Source organism: Brachycentrus maculatus, unplaced genomic scaffold, assembly GCF_059751285.1.
Source record: "Brachycentrus maculatus isolate JH-2025_06_01 unplaced genomic scaffold, ASM5975128v1 h1tg000166l, whole genome shotgun sequence".
NCBI lineage: Eukaryota > Metazoa > Arthropoda > Insecta > Trichoptera > Brachycentridae > Brachycentrus > Brachycentrus maculatus.
The window spans coordinates 799201-822979 of NW_028280919.1; the positions used below are offsets into that span (position 1 = coordinate 799201).

General features: G+C 37.8%; 1 protein-coding gene across 1 annotated transcript in view; it reads right to left on the reverse strand.

The window, feature by feature from the left end:
- LOC148308415 (breast carcinoma-amplified sequence 3 homolog) overlaps window positions 1-23779 on the reverse strand; it is a 27509-nt gene continuing 3730 nt past the window's right edge. Inside the window, exons 3-14 of the mRNA XM_088261682.1 lie at window positions 21298-21501; window positions 20033-20291; window positions 13786-13976; window positions 12277-12549; window positions 11477-11668; window positions 10189-10339; window positions 9392-9601; window positions 8040-8194; window positions 7160-7296; window positions 6046-6176; window positions 5328-5492; window positions 1-3117 (exon numbers count right to left, since the gene is read on the reverse strand). Of these exons, the coding sequence (XP_088117808.1) occupies window positions 1190-3117; window positions 5328-5492; window positions 6046-6176; window positions 7160-7296; window positions 8040-8194; window positions 9392-9601; window positions 10189-10339; window positions 11477-11668; window positions 12277-12549; window positions 13786-13976; window positions 20033-20291; window positions 21298-21501 (3996 nt within the window). The 3' untranslated portion in view covers window positions 1-1189. The remainder of the gene's footprint in view (window positions 3118-5327; window positions 5493-6045; window positions 6177-7159; window positions 7297-8039; window positions 8195-9391; window positions 9602-10188; window positions 10340-11476; window positions 11669-12276; window positions 12550-13785; window positions 13977-20032; window positions 20292-21297; window positions 21502-23779) is intronic.

Here is a 23779-nt window from a genome sequence, read left to right on the forward strand (position 1 = left end):
AACAACTCTTATCTCTTCTTATCCTATTCTATGTACAGGTAACGCAACACTCTCAGCTCTCAGCTCTCAGCGCACACACATTCCATTCTCACATTGTCACACAATAAATAAACTACTCTAGCCAGAAATAAAAACATCTCCCGGCCAGTTGAATTTCAAATAATACTATTTAATTATGAACACATGTTAAACGCTGCTCTGCAAAATTAACTAATTACTTCTTAAATAATTCAATAATGTAGCGAAGTATCGAATAATTGTATTTTGTTACCAAATATAATGGGTGCTCCTACCGAATGCTCATTATGAATTGTTACTTTTTATTATTAATAAACCAACAAAAAAAATAATCCCAGAAGATAATACATCCTATGTTAGCTTAAGATTATATAATAAAAATAATACAAATGAAAAGGTGATATCCTTGTTTTTCTCAACACTCATTCAGGGCGATTCTCCTACAATCCATTAATGTTGATTTTTGATTAAATAACGGGTGTTTAACTTTTTTGATTGATTTCTTAATCAGCTGCAAAATCATCCCGCACAAAAGTGACAGAAAATCTGAAACTTTAGATCTGCAGAAAATCCCGAGTTTAACACTAAGAGAATAGTAGTGGAATCGGACCAATTACGCGCTAATTACATATTGAATTATTGAAGAATTCCTGTTTCCTTCCAAATCGTATCTCACATGTTGTAAAAGAGTCCACTGTGGAGTTTCCGCAGTGAGGTACCCACCTACTACCACCTGCAGTGTAGGTAAGTACCTCACGCAGACTCCAGACAGTCCACTCGGCAACTTGCGAGACATGCACGGATATCCCTCTAGGTACAAATAGCTTACAACACATTACGATATCCTAATAATAAATTAATTGAGAGAACCAACAATACAAGAAAAATATTATTCACATAGTCCTTTACAAAGATCTAGTCACAAATAAATAATGATAGGTCCGCGATTATGCCAAACATATTTACAGTATGAGATCAATTCAATTAATATGACTCGAATAGACAATCAAACATAATGCCGGGTATTTAAGCTTCATTTAAGATATCTCGTTCCGTATAAATATAAACTCTTTCATCGATAATCTTAATTAAAATTTAGAAATTACAGTGCTGATGGATAATGTCAAAATATGTTACGTCTAAACTCAAAAATATGAATGGGATAGTCATTTTATCTTCGTTTACGCTTTGGTTTCTTTTTATTAGATTTATTAGCGGAGGGCGGAGCGACGGCGAGCGGCTCATCGGCGACCGCGCAAGATTCCCCATCCATTGTGTACTCCATCTTGGAGCTCACCATGTTGGAGCAGTCGTCGCTCTCCGTCTGCGACGAGGAGGGGGAGTTGTTCTCTTCATCCGACGACTTCTCCATGACCTTAGTCCGAGAACGTTTGCTACTTTCCAATCCTACATCCTCCAGCTCTTCTTCATAATGCTCGGAAGGCAGATACTCCGACGCTCCGATGAAATCGTCCATATTCCTAGAAGCGTCGCCTTTGGTCAGCAAGAAACTCCTGTCGGAATATGTGCCAGACGCGGCGATAACCGGGTCCACGGAACGTTCGGAGTAGTCCAGGAGATTGTCGTGCATTTCCTCAATCTTCCTGTCGTCCAACACCAAGTCTAGCGGCTCCAGAGGCGGGGGTTCCAGGAAGAAAGAGTGATGCTCGTCTACAAAACATAGTTCAGATTGGGGAGTTTCGCACAAAGCTACGACTATGTTTTTCTTATTGCACACTGTAGACAACTTAGAGGCGAGAGAATTCTCACCATCTCGGGAAGCGGAATCCGCACGTCTTTCTTTAGCGGGAGGCTGCGCCTCTACAACTTCCTTTTCTACACTTTTTCTGTTTTTAGAGGACGCTACAGCGCTCCAACTGAGCTTCGGGGCTTCTTCTTCAGGGATAAAAAAATCTATATCTTCCTCGATCGGCACTTTATTCGCATTTTGAATAAACTCTGTTATGTCGGTTTTAAAAGCCGATAGAGGTTTAGGTTTCACCAATTTTGTCTTTCGTTTCTTCGGTTTAATATTATCTACATTGACAATATCTTTAACTTCGGGAATGACACAGTTCGTAGCTAACGTGTCAATATCGGAAACGCGGAGACTTTCAGCTTCCTCTTCAGTTTGCGCACGACGTACGCGAGTCAACATTTCCCAGGCCGAATTTTCTTCGGGATTCACATTCCATTTTGCATCCGTTTTCAGAATTTCGCAATTATCCATTTTCTTTTTTATTTGAGGTATTTGTTCTCTTATCGGTTCGATTTCTTTCTCTATTTCGTCGGAACAAATCTCATCCATGATAAAATTGAGCGTCGCGTCGCAAGAGGTCTCGGAAGATTTGGATGATTTTGCCCAATCGTAGCTGGAAAAATGAGTCAAGTTATTTTCCGCAAATTCATCGTTGAAAATTTCTAGATTGTCCACCGCTTTGGATATTTCGTCCAAATAAGTCGGACACACTCGAACGTCGGATATTTCGGCATTGAAAATATTCTTACGGACGTCGTACGCAGAGTCATCCGGGTCGACCTTTTTCTTATCGGCGTTGCATTTCAAATCATCCTGAGTAACTTGCTTCTGATCGGAACGGCCGGAGGTTTTGGTTTTGGCAAATTTCTTTTCCTTGCTCTTTTTTTTTATGGGTTCGACGGGATGGTCGCTCAGGGTGGCGGGCGTGGCGTGCGTAACGGGTGTGGCGGGCGTGGCGGGCGTGGCGGGCTGGAGGAGCGGAGGAGGGTCGCGTGGGGCGAGGCTGGCGGGGATGAGGACGCGGTCGGTGAGGGCTGCGGGCGCGGCGGGCGGGGGGGGCGCGGCGGGGTCCGGGCGGGCCCAGCCGGCGGGCAGGCGCCGGGCGCTGGACAGGGGGCGCGTGGGCGGCGCGCGCGGCGCTGGCAGACTGCGCGGGGCGCTCACCACGGGCCGGAACAGCGCCTCGTCCTCGTTGGACAGGATGTGCGACTCCTCGTCGGGCGGGCTGGGGGGGGGGCTGGAGGGGCTAGAGGAGGCGCCCGACACGACGGCCCCGAGGGGGTTAACGATGCGCCGCACGCGCCCTTCCGCGCGCCTGTCCTCCGTTGTCCACTCGCAACCTGGACAGAACAACCCAAAGGCGAATCAATACTAACATTCTCAATTTCGCTTTTGCCGTTTTGAATCTTTAAAAACAACCGCTGACGGTTTTACAAAAAAAGAATATCTCGTAAGAGCTGGCGAAGCTCCGAGCGATGAAAAAATTATAGAAATACAAACCGGTGCTAAAATATTATTTATACAGTGTGCGAAATATACTACATTATGGAAAATAAAAACACTAAAAAAATAGAAAAGTTAGTAATGAATGCCTTTGGCTCATTCTTCCCACACCAGACACCACCCTCGCACGGGAAGGGATTAAATGATCGTTATTTGCCATGTGCAAGCTTACAGAAGGTTCATGCCCGACTGTTTCCCCTACGAGAGTCAAACATTCGGCTTAATGATCGGATACCGCTCGTTATTTCTTAAAAGAAAAACATTTCCAGAGTTAAGATTCAGGAAAGGCAAAGGACAATGGAAAAATAAAGGTGACATCGATGACTTAACTAGCTCGAGACAAATGTTGATCGACAGTATTTTGTCGCACATCAACAATTGTCACAGACGGAATAAGCCGGTTAGCGGGTCAAGCTATTGGTAAGGAGAATAAACATGCAATAGTAAAGAAAGCAAAACAATACTCAGCCCAAAGAAAGAGTTTAAAAAATGATAGCTTCTAATTGCATTTGATTTTTTTTTTAAGCAAAGTTTCTTTAATGATAGATTAATAAACAAAAATAAAATAAATATCTAAGAAAATACTGCGCTGCAATGCTTCTTACAATTCAATTAATTGTCAATGCACGCATAAATGTCCCGTGTGTTGAATGTACATATTTCACGTGCCACACGGAACGTTCTGTACACAACCATATGCCACTTGGACGATATTGTAGACATACCATATGCCAAATGGACCATATTGTACACATACCATAAGCCACATAGACCATACTGTACACATACCATATGCCACAAGGACCATATTGTACGCATACCATATGCCAGGACCATTTTTTTCTCAATAGCTAGAGTATTGTTCGTGGGAAAAAAGATGTGTTAAAGTAAAGAACAATAGAATTGCAATAAGGTTATATATGTCCCTCGCTTCCGTCAGAACTTGGCACCACAGACCATTTATTCCTTAAGAAGCAGAATCAACTTACCATTGAAAAAACGATTTTTTTTTTTTTAACTTTTCAAACAGATCATAATCTGTCAGCCGTATTGTGATTTTCTTCTAGAGTACTGCATCATATTGATGCTGTGCTGTCTAGATTGTTAATTTCATGATAGCATAGTGATCAGCCTTACATTTCGAGCACCAGTCCAAAACAACGCAAAAAATATTATAGCTAATATCTTATTTTTACGTTGACCCAGTTCAAAATCAAACCCTGTACCCCACTACACTATTGTCATTAGAAATCTCGTAAAATATTACAAATTATTAGAATAATCAGTTGCCATATTGAAAAGGTACATTGAGTTTTTTTTAAATGCCAGAAATTACCATTTTAAATGCATGAGGTAAAATTAAAAGGTGTGAGGAATCGGTTAGAAATATTTTTTGAATAGACTTTACGTTCGAAGGTCAAGCATTTAAAGAGATCACAGAATACTCAATCAATTCTAAGATCCATCCAGGTGGATGCAATATCTCTGGAGATATTCGCAATGGAAATAGCTGAAACGTTTTTATGTACGTATGCAACGTTCTCCTGAATTATTAAGACCGAGATTTTGAGCGTTCAAATTACAACGCGTTTGCGGCTGCGCTGAGGGCTAGACATCTCTTCACGCTTAATTTTTTAGAGTATATATTGAAATTTTACATTTTTTAAAGAATATGTACTGAATTTTTTTTTTTTAATTCCTTACCTTTTAATAACTGTTTTCTTTTCAAAACCGTATATTTATTATGAATAAAAACTGTTTTTTTTTTCAATATAAAAACGGCATCTTAAGAAAAATGTTCAATTACGTCAAATGTTACCCGGGTTTAGAGAATTATTGTATATTGGGCGTTAACTCATACTAAGAGACGCTTAGTATGATAAAACATATATGTATGTGTACATTTATTTTAATATTGGTTGGACATCTATGATACATCTCGATACAATCTCTCCGGAGTCAAATCCAGTATTCACGATCTCAAAAGATTCAAACATATCCAAAGCACCATTTCAACGAATAAGATAATAAAAGTAAAGCCCCTGACCTTGTTCCGTCTCCTTCATGGCCTCAGCTAGGTCCTCCTTGAGTCTGCCCTCCGTGGCTCCGCCCCCGCCCCCGCCCCTCCCGCCGGCCTCGTTCCCATCCGAGGTGAGGAGGGACGACTGCTTGCGGAAAGCGTCCGACAGACGAGGGGAGTGCTCCAAAGAACCTGGAATACCGGTTTATTTATGTCAAAACTGTTTATACCACATGCTATCATACTTTGAAAGGCAGCCCTGAAAGAGGGGTAAAGAAATATTTTTTCCTCATATCTGATATCGGTATTTAATACATGTCATTTACAGCATCAATTATAAACACATTTCGGATGGGTATTTTTTACGCCTGTGGACCACTGGCAACGGCATTTGATAATTATGTACATATTGTAGTCATACAGGAGAATGTGATTAATTTCATACTATTTCTGTGAGCCTAAGCGGCTCATTATTAGAAATAGGTATCAAATTGCAGTAGAGTCGGTTCGAACCGAGAAACTCTGACTTCAGAGTCCGCAACACTAACCACGGGACTACAACCCGACACGATTGTTTCGCCTAGTTATGACATTTTCAAATGTTACTCAAAAAATCAGTGTTTGATTTAACATTAAATGCACAATTTTTTTTAATGCACAAAAAAGGTTGAACTGAATTGTATATATATGTATGAGAGTTTAAATATATAACGTTTGTTTAAATATATAACGCAATGTTTCTCACTGGCAGATCCGGATTCAATGAGAACAGGAACAATGGGTCGCGCTCCCGGCATATTTACAGGGTTGGAACGCGCCACAGCAGGACCAGTTCCTACTTCCACAGCGTCAGTGTCCAGGAGAGATAGCGATGTACTGGAATATATTATTGACATTTTAATTAAAGTACAGTAATAGTAGATAGGAAAAAGAGAATGGCAGAAATGGCTAGGGTACGTAGGGCAGCATACTCGCACTCAAGCTAGTTTATCTTAAACACTTCAAATGAACTATTATCAGAACTAACTAAAGCAGTATATGGCCCTGCTCCTCTCAGTACCTACTACCACCAATCATGTTTTACACAAACCATTTTATTACACTTATTTTACATGGATATTCATTTTACATGGACATATTTTACATATTGAGTGTGATCTGTATTATGTTACTACTCAATGCCTAAAGGTTTGAAGAATATCAAAATCTAATTTTTACCACTCATATTTGCATCAAATCTTTTGAAGAAATCCTTAAGATCGAAAAGAAGTTGAATAAAAAGTGCAATCTTCGATTTATTCCCAGAAAAAAAATACAATAGAAACAAAAGCTATCATCTATAATTAGAATTTCAAAAAAAGAACAAAATTGAAACATTGCCAGTGAAAGAAATACATATATACAAAAAAAAACCTACTTAAATTAAAATCTTTGTAATTATTTACCCGACTGTCTACATAACTCATTCAGTAGCAGCAATACGATTCTTAATTTGAAAACATATATAAGAGAATGTTGGCAGTGTAATAAATAAATGAGTACTTGACAAAATCAAAGTAGGTATCACTGTAATTATTTATCAGGCCATTAATATAACTCACTCATTGGCAGCAATATAATTCTTAATTTGAAAACTTATATATGAGAATGTTGGCAGCGTAGTAAATAAATGAGTACTTGACAAAATCACAGTAGGAATCACTGTAATTATTTACCAGACCATCTTTATAACTCACTCATTAGCAGCAATATAATTCTTAATTTGAAAACTTATTTATGAGAATGTTGGCAGTGTAATAAATAAGTGAGTACTTGACAAAATAGTAGGTAGATAGGTGCCGATAAAATATTGAACCTACCCGCTGGTGGCATTGTAGGTTTTGAAAACAAATTGAGGTCCCATCCAGAGTCTTCGGTGGGGCCCGGCATGGGTCATTATTTCTACTTGACTCAACCATCTGTCCTCAACATCCAGGGAACTCTTGTCGCATGAATTCTGAAGAAAAAAAAATACAAATTGTTCATACATTCATTCAAAGGCTAGATAAAAATTTGTAAACACCGCCATATTATAAATAACAGTTGAAACAAATTTATTCTTCTTGCAACACCAAAGCCAAATTCATTATTTATTAATGTAATGGGTCTCCTAATGTGCTCTGACCGATGTCTGTACACGACGGATTTTTCAGTTCTTTGGACACATTGCGCGTAGCAATGAGGATAGCCAGGAACAACTGATTGTGATTGATAGCCTGGAGGGGAAGAGAGGGAGAGTAAAATCCCCCACACGGTGGACTGATCAAGTTAAGGCAGCAGCAGGCACCTCGGTGGTAGGAGCACTATGTGCAGCATAGTCAAGGGATAACTGGAGAATGGTGTCATTACTTGCACAAGGGTCACAACCCTTAGTAATGAGGACTAAGACGCAGAAGAAAGAATGTGCCAATTCCTACCTTCAACCCTTATCCACACTCCAATGGTGCATAGGGCACTACATAACATAAACACAGTGTTATCTTGATCGTTACCACATGAAGGAAAGGTGATCAGCCCTCCGCTTCAGGTACCATTCGAGAGTAATATTGAATTTAAAAAAAAACTTAAATTTATTCAACCCCCCTGGGAATCGAACCCAGACCTCCAGAACGGTAGCCGAGCGTGCTGACCATTACACTACAGCGGTGGCCAATGTACCAATAGTTGGTGGAACATAAAACAATGACTGATAATTATTACCTTAATAGGCTTGGTAGGTTTGATCAGGATATTATTTGGCAGAAGTGGCGCCAGGATATCATGCGATGTAGAGGGGCGGAGTAATGTCCACTGCGCCCGCGCTTCTACCTCCAGCTCTATACAGGTGTCATCGCACACCTTTTCCTTTGGTATACCTGCGCAGAAAACATGAATAAATAAATAGAATACCGCAGAATTTTAATTTCTAATTAACCTTTCCCTTACGTTGCTAAAAACTACCCCGTGCAATGGTGATATGTGTTTTGTACACCATATGAAAATATGATTTAAAAACCGGAAAAACGTGAATATTCCTAGATGTTGCTTTTCTTGATCATACTTGGAGATGAAATGTAACAATTTTGTAATATTAGCTCTGGTAAGTATCTGAAAACGAGAAAAAAATACATTGCAAGCAGTATTTTTCAGCACGACCAACCCGAAGGACGACTTGCGCGCTACTAAAAAAAGCAGAATCAAGCCGCGTACGCAAAGCACAGCATGCACGCACACACTGAGAAACGTTTGTATATTGGTGATTTTGTCCCCGATTTTTTGAATACTTTTATGTAATATATAATTATATTACGGAGGAATACAAAAATTCTGAGCCGGTACCAATATACTTTTTATGCATATTCTCATTTCTAAAGTCGAGTTGCAGTGAATACATATCACCAGGAGGGAAAGGTTATTTCTAAATACTTAACTAACTAGCTAACCATCATGCTGCCTCTTTGCAGGGGTGGGCAGAGAGAATAGAATGCCACACCAGTCTGTCTTTGTAAACAATCTTCGCTTCTTCCGCACTCATGAAACTTTTCATACATACCTGCCGATCATTTAGACTCCTGACCTGACTACTATCAATACTGCATTATGCCGAGTTTTATCGGTATTCCTCTGCTCCTTTTCCAAACCATATTCGCCTCATAAATTTGTTTAACTTTCTTTCCTAACTCATTCCTTCAACATGTCCAAAGACACTTTTCTAAATTTTATTGATAATGATTATCTCAGCATTCATTTCTTATTTCAAAATTCGAAGATCTATCGTACATCGTTTTGCCGCACATTTGGCAAATCGATGAACCGAGGTATCAATTGAGGATCACGTTTCGACTGCATTCAGTCTACTTTTCTGTTTTTTTGGCAAATCCAAGCTCTACTTCCATATATTAGGGTTGGAACCAGGACTAGTAACTAGTTTTCGTAAAGACGTATATCCTGGCTTAAAAATTATAAAGAATTGTTCTTATGTATGTAGTGCACTCGCTGATAGATAAAAAAAAACAGTACGGAACGCGCCATACACATACAATAAACAAAAATAAGTAAATAATTTGTCATACCTGCTATGTGCTTGGGGTGAATGTAGTACTGCACCAGATACCCATAGGCCGACATGACGTACAGAGCCTGCGTGGCCCCCGGGGCAGGGCGCGCTCCCGGAGCTGCGCCTCGGGGAGCCCCCCCGGCAGGGGGACGTATGCCCCCCCAGCGCGAGCACACCGCCAGGGGCAGCTGGCTCTCCTCCGAGAGAGACGACAACCGCTGGCGTCCTGCAACGGTCAATTTGTGAATTTCTGCTTGTTTTGTACAAATAAACAAAGGGTCTGTGGTGAACGCCCCGCGCGTTTACGAACATACAGTGTGACGTCACCAAGTCTTTATAAACCAAAGCGAGCAGAGTACGTCCTCTTTTTCGCCACCGAAGCTGCAATGTGACTGTCGATACATCCTACACCTGTGTCTCGTAACCAAAATTTTTGTAACATTTTATTAATATATTTTTGTGGATATCAGTGTAGAGTAAAAAATCTGTAAATTTCAAGTTTAATTGTAACCAAAAATGTTTTGTACAAAATAAACGCGGATTTCCAAGTTGAGCATTTATTCTTTTTATGATTTCATATAATAATCAATCGCAACCTCTGAGGAGATAGTGAACTTGTGGGCCCGTGATCAGTGCCAACGGGCTAGCAACGCTTCCACAGGTTGATAATGATGAATGTCCAATCAATCAAGATACACCAAGGGCTTAGTCTGAGAGCTCACATTTCGACAGCATTCAGCCAGCTTTCATAGTTTTTTTACTTTTTCAATTGATTCATCAGAAATGACTTGTTGAATGTAAGTAGATATTTACCTGAACTATTTCTGGTGATGGTGTTGGTGGGTATGGTGCCGGCGGGGGGCAGGGGCCGCAGCTGGGCGAGGGGGCCCTGGGTGGTGGGGGCAGGGAAGGGGGGCAGCCGCGGGTTGGGGTACCACGCAGAGTTCACCAGATTCTCTCCCACCTAGAACATTATCATCCGTTCACCCACACAAGCTCGCTTTACACCGTCCCATATTATTGACATTTCCAGTACAAGTACAGTATTACATAAAGTTTTTAAATTATCCCAAAAGATTTTTCAATATGAATGATATACATTTTTTACAACATTTTGAGTGTGTCCAAATACTTGTATCTCCAATTACAGGAGTTATTTTCTTCATTTTTTTGACATCTCATCATAGATGAAGAAGAATATGGAAGTCTGGGCATTTTGTCAGCCCCGTAAATGCCCAGACTTCCATATTCTTCTTCATCTTTAATGAGATGAAGGATTTGAAAAATAAATGAGAAATTAAAAAAAATATGAATGATATACTGATTTTTTCATTAAAAAGTCTGTAGTTATGGTAAAACTGTCCTAAAACGGAGTTTCTTGGAATGGGAAATTGTAATTGATTTTTTTTAACCTTTCCGGGAGTATGGACGTAAATAATATCAGTGTGAATCTTTCTCGAAGGAATATCAATTTTAATGAATGTCAAATGTCAGTTGGTATGATGTAACTTGTGTAGCAATGACATCAGTGGATATTTGGTTAATGAATATCAAAGTCCGTCTGTCAGTTGGAAGATGCAACTTGTGTAGCAATGACATCAGTGGATATTTGGTTAATGAACGTCAAATTCTGTCTGTCAGTTGATATGATGCAACTTGTGTAGCAATGACATCAGTGGATATTTGGTTAATGAACGTCAAATTCCGTCTGTCAGTTGATATGATGCAACTTGTGTAGCAATGATATCAGTGGATATTTGGTTAATGAACGTCAAAGTCCATCTGTCAGTTGATATGATGCAACTTATGTAGCAATGACATCAGTGGATATTTGTATGTAATTTTGTCATAAAATAAAACCTAGAAATGGTGACTTTTATTTATTTATTTATTATTTTTATATAAGTTCTATCTTCATAATACATAGATTTCGTGAAAAAAAATTCATGCCAAAAGAACTTACTCCCCAGAGAAAGTCAGGCATCAATTATTATTTTCCCGGAAAGGTTAAAATATTACTTAATTTTTCTTTTTATATACACGTGTATGAGAAAATTCATCCAAGTAAAAAAAATCAAGTCGTCATATATGTTGTACTTACGGGGCTATTGGACCGTCCATCAGCAGCCAGCCCCGCCGAGCGATGGAAGCGAGAGAGGCGGTTGACAACGTGCGGCGTGGCGTGCGTGCGCACGCCCGCGGGGCCCCCGTACGGAGTGATAGGGAACACGTGCGTCGTTCCACGCAGTGTGCTCACCGCGCACCAGCGGCAGTCCAGCGATATGGATATGTCCTAAAATCAAAAGGGAACATATTTTATCTGCGCAATATACAATTAGTCTAGCACTATTTCAAACACCAAGGCTATGGGTTTTTTTTATATACAGGGGTAGCCCAGAAGTCCAAACTAATTAAGGCTGTTCGGATTAGCCGAGAAATATGTAATACATTATGTAGTACGCAGTGATTCATTATTCATTATTTTCCAGGGCAACAAACTGCTGAAACGCGAATACTCAGATGGTCATCTGGAGTGTCCCTTAGTGACAAAATAAATAATTCACGCATTCGTGAAAGCCTGGCTGTAACAGGCATCAATAGTACGGTAGAGGAGAGGCAGAAGGCACATAAGACACAGAGAACCTGATCATATTGTGAACCAGGCAATCGGCGTGGATCTTCATGGAAAGACATCTATAGGAAAACCAAAGAATTCATAAATGCTACAGAAAGTTAACATGATTCGAAGTCATGGCCTAGGTGACGTTGTCCATGATAGAAGGACCTATAACCTGGGGACGAGGAGAGCTGACCCCAATAGTCTACAAAGACAGGGAATGGATAGATGGGCATCCAAAGTTCTGCGGTGGTGATCTAAAGCTCAAATTCTCAAATCATTACCTGCACTTTGGCTGTTGTATCTCCGCGATGCAGGATGTAGAGGTGGTGCACGGCGGCGAGAGTGGGCCCGCTCGGGTGAGGGTGTATCCGGAACACGTGGAAGTCGTGGCCGCGCTTGTCGGCGGTGATCAGGATCATGCCGCTGGCGTCAAACTTCAGCGCGATGATCGGCTCCGAGTGGGCCACAAAGTGCGCGACCACAGCGTCGTTTATGGTGCTCACCGTGCTGTTCTCCACAGAGTCAGGATCTTCATCCTCTACGGAGTTGAAACCCTGGAATTAACATAACCATATGATTAACATAACCATATTAAACATAACCATATTAAACATAACCATTTGAAACATAACCATCACATAACCATGCGAGCCATTTGGCTTGTTTTCCATATACACCATAAAACCTGCTAATATACTGCATACTTGATAAGTTGTTTAAAAGAGGATAAAAGCGAAATCACGTTTGAACTGTGCTAGTATGGAAGCTCGAAGTTGGCCTTCCACAATGACGAGGAGCTCAACAAGCTGCTCTCCAGCGTGACCATCGCTCAGGGAGGCGTCCTGCCCAACATCTTGACCCATGAGGATCGAGAGGAAGGCGTTACAATTTGTCGGCTCATCTTTTCCCCGCTGCAGCTTACTCGATGTCCTGAGACCGACTGACGGCGTTTTATTATATCCATTTTTTGTGTATCATTATCATCATCATCCTTGATGTATTTTACGAAAATGGCGCTATACAAATTATTCAAATTATTATTATTATTATTACCCTTGTATAAAAATAAATACACGATAAAAATAGTGAACTACATTGGTACCATAAACCAAGCTAGGGTACAAAATACTAAACCCTCTTCTAGTGGAATGGAAGGTCTGTTGATGCCAGTCAACAGGCCAGCTTCTCCTGAGGAGTTTTACATAGTTTTCTCCCAGCAATGAGCAAATGCTGAGAAATTCCTAACTAGCCCACACTAGTTTATCCTTCCTGTTCTCAACACGGATTAAAATAAAAACTAGTCTTTAGGTTGAAAAAATAAAGATCCACTAATTGATCTATAAACCTTGCACATAATAAGCAAGGTAAATAATAAATGCATCTCCCATTTAAAAAAATTAAATATAACTTGGAAATTATTTTTTTAAATTTTATTATATTTTGTAAATATTCTGTTGGTTTTCCAATAAATAAATAAATAAAAATCACTAAAAATATTTTGTTATAACTTAATTATAATGTCTGCCGGTTTCGAAAGCTAACCGCTTCTTTTTCAAGACTGATTTATAGTCTTAATAATATGTACTCACTTAATTTTCAAGACTATAAATCAGTCTTGAAAAAGAAGCGGTTAGCTTTCGAAACCGGCAGACATTATAATTAAGTTATACGTAATAAAATACTTACAGTGATTTTAAAACGAAGTTATATTTTAATTATAAAATAGAAAATCAAAAAAAAAGTTATTGCTTCAAATATAAATTTTAAAAAAAATATGTTGTTGTACCCACCTCGATATCTAGGATGGTGATGATCCCGGGCTGCAGCTGCTCCGAGTTGGGCGGAGAGGGGGACTGGGACAGGGCACCCCCTCCGCGCCCCCCGAGGCTGCTGGCCACACTCTCGCCTAGTCCCCGGAGCCCCTTCCCCAGCGACTTGGCTGCGTGCAGCATGGTGGCCGTGTAGCTGGCCACGCCCTCACCTGGAAACATTAAATATTATCTAATCACATCTCCATCTTCCAGCTCATCAGGCAGACAGAAATTTATTTCAAATTCACATCAAAATCGGGATACAATTTTGTTTCACATTTTCTATAAATTTCATAACTTAGTTCGTAAAACAAAAAAATAGTGCTCTGCACTTTTTAAATGTCTGCAAATATTTGATGTAAATGTCTTTGCACTGTTCCTGTCTGTCTGCTGTGCTGGTCGGGTTTGTAGAGGTATCTGTGTATCGGACAACGTCGGGTCGAAATCGGATCTAGCTGACTAACTGAACTAGCTAACCACTAATTCCTTTGTAATTTTTAATATTATTTGTAATTTTTCATATGATTTTGTAGTACAACAGTTAGGATGTTTGTCCACTACACGGAATTACTCGGAATTTTACCGTCCGGCACGTCAGTTAGCATTTTAAAACGAAGATTGGCTTGGATTGGCTTGTACTTTTGTCCATCTTTCTACGGATCGAAGCTCTTGATTGGTGCGTGAACACATTGCCCGTAAATTCGATCACGCTAAACTGTCGTAGTCGCTTTCATTTTTCAAAACCGGACTGACGGACTGTGAAATTTCGGGTAGTGGACAAGCGCCCTTAGCACGCAGGAGTTCCTGTGTTTTTTTTTTGTTTTTAGTATTTTTTTTTTTTGCGTCTTAATTCTAATAAACCTGTTAGTACAGGTGTATTTTTTTATTGACATGTTTTGTTTATATGAAGTGTCAATATCCAAAATTGACAAGAATCTTTCTTTATGAACAATAACACTATTGAGTCAATATTATGTCTTCAATACATTTATCGTTCTTAATTGATAAATCTTGGTGGAATTACCGCTAATATTTACAAAATGTTTTGCATTATGACATACGCAGTTAATCTTGATACACCGTCATTATTTTCTTTAAGAATATTATCGAACTGTTGGGGTGTAAATTGTATTTCTTTTCTTCATAATGAAAGATGGATGGACAAATTAGGTTTTCTGTAAATTTATTATAATAGTTACATTAAATTGCAATGATTAAAGGTATAAATTCAGGTCAGAGATCCAGAAACCAAATGGTCCAATAAATTTTACGAAAAGAAGAGAGTAAATTAATCAGACCTCTATAACTTTGGAATAACATGAATATAGTCGCAGTTATACTACAAAGTTGCCAGTAATAAAGACAATCACTTGTGATCAAGTACTTGGAGAAAGCAAAAATTACCGCCTATTAACCTATAAACATTTTATGTATTATTAAATAAACATATTTTACCATCTGAAAACTGTAATTGCAAATTCCACTGTATAAACAAATAGTCTCTTGTTGTTTTGTATCTACTTTAAGAAGTTATGGTAAAACAAAAAAATTAAAAATTAAATGTTTTAATCAACTTTTTTCTTGTTTTCATTGGCAAAGGCACCCAAATTTGAGTGATCCATGCCACCTTTCATTACTGGTACCTTTCATTATTATGCTGTAAATTAACGTAACTAACTAACTAACTAACTAACCATCACGCCGCTTCCCCGCAGGGGTAGGCAGAGAGAATCGAACGCCACACCACTCTGTCTTTGCAAACATTCTTTGCCTCTTCTACATTCATTCATCTCCTCATACATACCCGACGATTATTACGACTCCTGACCCGGCCGCTTTCAAGTATTTGACATACCTGATTGTGCCAAGTTTTCCTCGGTCGTCCTCTGCTTCTTTTTCCAACTACATTCGCTCCATAAATTTGTTTAACCGTTCTTTCTTCACTCATACGCTCCACATGTCCAAACCATCTCAACACACCTTTCTTAATTTTATCGATAATGCTTATCTCAGCCTTACATTCTTTCCTTATTTCATCATTCGAACATCTATACACTGTTTAATTTGGATTAGGCTTAGAAACTAATATATGTACCACTATAATCGAATCCAGAACCACTACTCTACAGAAGCATACACAAAATTGAAAAAAAACTCACCATTTTTTTCAATTTTTTTCCATACATTATATATTTTGGTATATTACAGTACAAAAAAATATGCGTTAGCAATGTTATCAGTCTAAAAGTTTAAAAAAATTATATATTGAAAAGGGACACTTGGAACTCATAAACATAAGCATTATCTTGGTTTATAGTTTTTTAGTTCATGAACTTGACATAGGCTGATATGTAATTTATGATACTGATATATGATTTATGATGCTGATAAAATAAAAGTAGAAAAATAGAGTATAAAGAACATTGTCATAAGTTTTCTTTGTGTATCAATACTACCAGTCATCACTGTGTAATGCAAAACATATAAAAGGGAATAACTTTGCTTTGTCACTCTGAGATATTTTGAGAGGAATTTAAGACTAAACATCAATTTTGATGTCTTAGCTTATTATCGCAATTATAAAAAATAAAAACAATTAAAGAAATTCTGTTGTCTGTGAAATAGCTGCTCATATTTGTAATGTAATTTATATAGTTCAATTGATAGTTACTTCCCATCAATTCAATAATTGTAGAAAATAAATAAACGGAAGTTAAATCATTGTTTACAAAATCCGTTAGAATTTTGCCTTGTCATGAAAAATCTACATAAAAAATGGCTGATACTAACCCCTTGTATCTTACAGTCAAAGCAAAAAAAATCTGGTAAATTACCATAACTTCATTTACCATACACTCCATTCGCTTTGGGTATATCGGGCACCCTTATTATTTAAGGTATTTTTACATACGTTACGCAAATCATAAATAAGGATAGTAAAACAATTTATGAAGCTAATAAGGTAGATAATAGATGCAGAGGAAGAGCGAGTAAAACTTGGCATGATCGAGTATTTCAAATATTTGATCAGGTCAGACAGACAGAATAATTGGCACGTATGTATGAGAAGATGCATGAATGTGGAAAAGGCGAAGATTTTATGCTAGACATATTGGTGCGGCGGTCTATTCTCTCTGCCCACCCTTGCGGCGAAGCGATGTCATGGTTAGTTAGTTAGTTTTATGTAAATCAGCAAGATACTGCTATATTGACACTTTTTCAGTTTTACTGGCGTTTTTCAAATTATATTTTTTTCTCTTTTGTGTAATAAAAAAAAACCTTTCTTTTTTGTATATATAATGAGAAAAAATTTAAGATTGAGGTGGCTAAAGCATTTACTGAAAGCATCCAAAGGTTTTCAACCTTTTGGACACGATTTTATCAACACGGGGCGACCTAATATCACTTACTATTTTCTCACAAAGCATAAAAAATATAGAGTGCAGAACGGTGTGCACCATAACCCCAATTACATATATCAGAGGCAAAAAACAGATACCAAGAAAAGTAATTAGTTTGTTAATTTATTTTAATAACAGATCAACAATCACTAGGGTAACCTTATCTGCACCCAATGTCATAGAATGCAACTTTGCCTACCGCAAGTAGATTCAAACACTAATTGGATTCAGTGTGAATAATAATAATGCCAAGGATAATAATTTTAAATTTTATAATATGATGTATAAATATTGTGTCCGCCTGTGTGGTGTGATGGTCAGCACGCTCGGCTACCGTACTGGAGGTCCCGGGTTCGATTCCCAGGGGAGGGGGTCAAATAAATATAAGTTTTTTTTTCACTCTAATATTTATTCAATATTACCCTGGGCTAGTACCTGAAGCGGAGGGCTGATCGCCTTGTCTTCATGTGTTAAGGATCAAGAAAACGCTGTGTTTATATGATGTAGTGCTCTTTGCACCATCGGGAGCGAATAAGTGCCGGCGGATCGGAGTTCTTGATCGGCGCGTGAACACGTTGCGCGTAAATTCGATCACGCTAAACTGTCGTAGTCGCTTTCATTTTTCAAAACCGGGCTGCCGGACGGTCAAATTCCGGGTAGTGGACAAGCGCCCTTAGTTAAGATTTAACTGTTTCACTCCGGACTGGATATTACCCGCGAAAATCAAATAATTACCCGCATTCTGGCCTAATTGGACTGGAAAATAACCAGACTGAGATGTGTTAAAAGAAAACATGTAATTTTATTTTGATACAGTCAATAAAAACATCAAAGGTAATTGCATTCAAGTTGTATTAAGATGTAATTTATTAGAAATACATTAATGATTTATAAAAATTGCACTGTTTTCAATTTTCCCCATTAATTGGCATTTAATCCTATGCAAGGTTACACTAAGTTCACTAACTGTTATCAACTAAGTACTTATAATGAAACATTGACTTGGTTTAAATATTCAATAAACTTTTAATGGGCAATTTCAACCCAGCAAATAATCTCAGACATGAAAAAGCTATTACTCAAATGCAAAAATAACACAACTTAAGTATATGAAATATTACATTCATTATCAGGTTGGAGGTAGCAATCAAAAGTTTTTTCATACAAGATTTTCTAAGGCAAGTGCAATTTTTAATTTTAATTTTGTCTTCCTTGTCTTCTTGTAGAAAAATTGTCTAATTTTGTAACTTATACTAAAGATTTTTTATCAAAAAATGTCTAAATCATTAGATTAATTTAACTATGTAACACATTGTTGTCAGGCGGTTTTTTCATCAACCCCGACCCCTAATTATAAGCCGGCCAACCCTCAGTATACTAATCACATGTAACAGCAAACCCAATTACGATCTGCACTATGTTTTTAGGCAACTATCGCGCTCTACCAAAAGTAAGCAAATAACGCTTATAAGCATCTCCCGCTCTCTACCAACATATTGAAAGCTGTCCCACCGCATTCCCTGATCTGATACAGAAACATCTAGGCTTTCTGACAGATCTGCTCTTGCAAAGCAATTATTTTGACTAAGTAGCGCAATTTATTGAAAATGTGAAACAACATAAAATTGTTTCCCGATTTTACTGTGAATTTACATTCAATATCCCTGTCACTGCCAATCTAAATAAATACAAGTTTGTAAATCCTTCACCAAATTTTCTAGAAGTACCCCGGTGTAGGCAGTGAAATTAAGTTAGTCAGCTAGATCCGATTCCGACCCGACATTGGCCGGTACACAGACGCCCACAACCCCGACCACCACAGTGGATAGACACGGAATAGTGCAAAGACATTTACAGAGAATGGTCAGTCATCGCATTTCCACTCAACCATTATTCATCGACACTCTACCAACAGTATGTAAAATACGCTTTTAAGCGTTTCCCGCAAACAATGTGTTAAAAAGTAAACAAACATAGTTACTTTTCACTTAAATATTTAGCAAAAAAAAATATACATAAATGCCGACGAAAGTTGTTTGATAAGTCTGCATCATGAAAGTGCCCAGAGACATACAAAAAGGTTCGTAAATCTCTGATTTCATCTCAAGGACAGTAACTAGTAGAATAGAAAGTAAAATAAAAATATACAAAACATGTGTTCGACCAATACCCACTTATGGGATTGAGGCAAGAGCAGATACTTCTAGAACAAAATCTCGACTTCGAACCTCCAAGATGAAGACTCTCTGGAGACCGAGTAAGAAATACCGACATCCGGAGCATGTGTAAGACGGAGGATATTGTGAGGTGGGGATGACAACGAAGGGGATACTGGAATGATCATGTAAACAGAATGTCAGATGATAGACTTCCACGTATCGCCTTTCGAGGAATCCCTGGATTGAAGGACGCAGACTCCCAGGCAGTCCTCCAAAAAGGTGGAAAGACAGCTGGGAGTCAACATCCCAAGAGCTACAAGCGGAGGTACAAACAGATCCTTAGGATCTAGAAAAAGAAGAAGAAGAACTAGACAGTAACTGCGAAGTGTGTTGATGTTTTTTTTTTCTTCTTTTGGATAATAAACTCCGGAACCTTTTGTGCATATTAGATATTAAGAACAAAAAATGTTTTTTCAAAATTTTTCAATTTAAACATCCCAGTTTAAGTCTTTTTCAATACTAACAAATCGAAAAGAGTAAAATCCTAAGTCTTTTTGAATCCTTCCATATTAATTCCATCACAAAGGCACAAGCTTTAATTTCTATTAAATATTTCAATTCACAAAATGACAACACTAAAGATTTTGCATGAGTAACATTTCTCACCTTCGCAGCCGCCATTACTCCTCTTGGTGGGGGAGAGTCGCCTCTCCGCATAGGCCAGCCAGCGGTCCCCCAGCGCGATGGGGTTGGAGGGGGAGGCGCCCCCCAGGGGACAAGGGGCCGGGTAGCAGGTGGTCACAGTCAAGCGGTCCTCCAGAGTGCAGGCATCGAACACGGCCAGTCGCTCAGCAAAAGAAACCACGATAGACTTTTTGTTGGCTAGCACATCCAGTATTGGGTTCTTGAACTTGATGCTTTTGACCTGAAAAGACACGAGAAATGGTCATGACTCCGTGTTGTAGTGATATTACCTTAGAGCAGTGGTTCTTAACCTGGGTTCGATGGAACCCCAGGGGTTCAATGAGTCAGTCTCCTGGGTTCGGCAGAGCTCAAAACACACACCCGACTTGATGTACGATATTATGAAAAGTGATACAACATACAGTATATTCATTTATCCAATAGATCTAGTATATTATTTGAAAGGAATATATCAAACATTTTGAAAAATGATATGACATACGATATATTCCTTTATCCAATAGATCTAGTATATTATTTGAAAGGAATATATCAATCTAACAATATTTTTTTCCAATCAAGGGTTCGGTGAACTAGTATAGCGCATATGAAACTAGTGGGGTTCGGCACCTCCAACATGGTTAAGAACCACTGCCTTAGAGGGAAGTTTTAAAAGTAGAATTCATTGCGTACAAAATGGTACCCCAAATTTCACTTTATGTGCACATAAGTGGTCCTATTCTTACTTTACATGTGCAGAACAGTGGCCCAAATGTCATTTTACAAGTATAGAATGGTGGTCCAGATCTCACTTTATGTGCACATAAGTGGCCCTAATCTTACTTTACATGTGCAGAACGGTGGCCCAAATGTCACTTTACAAGTATAGAATGGTGATCCAGATCTCACTTTATGTGTACATAAGTGGCCCTAATCTTACTTTACATGTGCAGAGCGGTGGCCCAAATGTCACTTTACAAGTGTAGAATGGTAGTCCAGATCTCACTCTATCATTTATAAAAAAGAATAACTTTTTTGTCATTAATACTTTTGTTAGTTTTTGTTGGAACACTTTTGTTTGTTTTGTTGCCCACAGAGCTGTCTACTAGAATCATACAGGCCAGAATACCTGGCCTATAGAGTGGTAAGAGTTAAAGATGCTTTCAAGCGTTTCCTGCAAACAATGTGTTAATATTTTGTAGTAAAAAGGCGGAAGTTTCCGTTAATAAAGAATTTTAAAAAGTGACCTGTTCCCCGCCCAGGAGGGATATGAAGGTGAGCGAGCAGTAGGCGACCCCGGGGCCCGTGGAGTCGCACAGCGCCAGCAGAGGGCGCCGCCCGGCGTGCTGGTCGCGGCCCGTCGGCGGCGGCAGCACGCGCACCACGCGCACACTGCCCTGCCGCCACGACAGCACCTCCTGCGCCTCCGCCCCCGGCTGGATCACCCACACCTGCAACCGGAGACAAATCAATCATATTTAAAAAGAAAATCATAGACAACATTTTGAGTGTGCCAAATAATTGTCCGCCTCAGTAGTGCAATGGACAGTACGCTTGGCTACCATTCTGGAAGTCCCGGGTTCGATTCCCAGAGGGGGACAAATAAATATAAGCGATTTTTTCACTCTAATATTTATTCTATATTACCCTAGACTGGTACCTGAAGCGGAGGAATGATCACCATTCCTTTATGTGTTAACAATCAAGATAACACTGCATTTATACGATGCAGCGCCCTATGCACCATTGGGGTGCAGATAAGGGTTTGAAGATTGATGAAGAAGAAATAGTAGTTCACAAATCTGGGCTTTCCCAACTTCGAAGTAATTTTTAGGACTGAGATAGATGACTGAGCTATGGATGAAAAAGCAGAATACCTTTTGGAAAAGTATGATAGTAAAACGATTAGAAATTCGTAAAGAAATCGACAATAATTGAAGTAATTTTATCAGCAACGAAAAAACTGGTACATTTTATTTTGTTTACTTATTTTGCCAAATGTATTACAACGCAATATAAGTTCAAACACACCTAGAAAAATAATGTGATGAAAAACAGTTGTCATAATAAATAAACCTTTTATGTGTGAATCATAAAACACATTTTATTACACTAGGAAACTATTGTTTGCCTTAACATCGGTGTTATTGGTATATAGTTTATGGTGAACAATTATTTCACAATTGTTGACATAAAATATGCACTTTTATTTGATTTATGTTAAATAAAATTATGAGGTAGGCGTCATAACTAATATCAAGTAAATTTAAGAAAATTTCATATTTATAAATTGATTATTTGTTGATTTGGCGTTTCATTTATAGAACTCCATAGTTTAAATTTTATGTTAATTTTAAAATGAAAAACTGATTTTTAGGGTCTACTAAGTTGTATATTTTATTTTTATGTTTTTAAAAAATAAAATATAAAACTTAATAGACCCTAAAAAATGATAAAACATTGAAAATAATTTATTTTATATCATGACCATTGACAGTTTGATAATGCCCTAACAAGGCGAACAATGGTCACAAATAAATTTTTATATTTTGATGTTTTTTTAAATAAATATATTAGTAAACCTTAAAAATCAGTGTTTGATTTTAATACTTGAAATATATTTAAAAATTAAAATTAATTAATTTTAAAATGATAAAACATTGAAAATATTTTATTTTATATCATGACCGATTTCGAATCTAACTTATTACATCGTTGTATTTCAATATGATAAACAATCATGGGGGCAAATTAATTTTATAACTACATATTTTTTTAAAATAAACAAATAAGTGATGCCACACTATTTTATTATTTTGTTTAGTCTGTTATTTTGTGTACAAAAGCTATCTGTGTCATACAGGCAAATAAATAAAAGTAAAAAAACAAATAATTATATTTTTCTTTAAGCACGAAAATACTAATTTGTTGATAAAATAATTGTATTATCTTAACAGTGCCAATGAGTTTATTTATTCTAGCGGTTAGCTGAAGGCTAATGACGTTACTATTATAATAATTATTACTTTTATATTTTCTAAACAGAGGCCATTAAAATAGAAGCGCGAGACACCATTAAGATAGGTGTATAGGAGGTTGTTGAATTCAGATATTATTTTTTTTTATGTGGCGATCAAAGTACACAATTGGAAAAATATTAAAATGATGCTTTCTTTATCATCCATACATCTGGGCTAACATAACAAAGCCATTAAGTATTTAAGTAAAAGTACTTTGCAATTATCAAAATAATCAATACTTTGAATGAGAAAAAACAAATATGTTTATAAACTCGTAATTTAAATATTTAAAGGTTTTTTTGTGCTTTAATTAACCCGTTGAATAAATAATTTAGCATTTGTATTTCCATTTCTGTATTAAAATGTTCTGTGCGTCGAAGACGGCTCTCATTTCCATACAAATATTGCCGCCACGCATTGACAGGAGTCGTGTTGAAAAAATATAAGGGTTCTTAGCAGGTTTTATGTCTTTTGAAAACATGAAAGAATACACTTATTTACAATGTTTAAATAGAAAGTAGAATTTGATTTTAAACAAAGTTATGGGATTTCAAAAATTTCCGCTGTATGACATATTTTTTTTTACCCATTGAACATGTAAATTTTACAACGATTATAGATTTTCTTTTTCCTTTCATTCCTATCACATCAACCCTTTCCGTGTAAAACATTAGCAATTTGAATTAGGTAAAGATCATTTTGTTTTTGT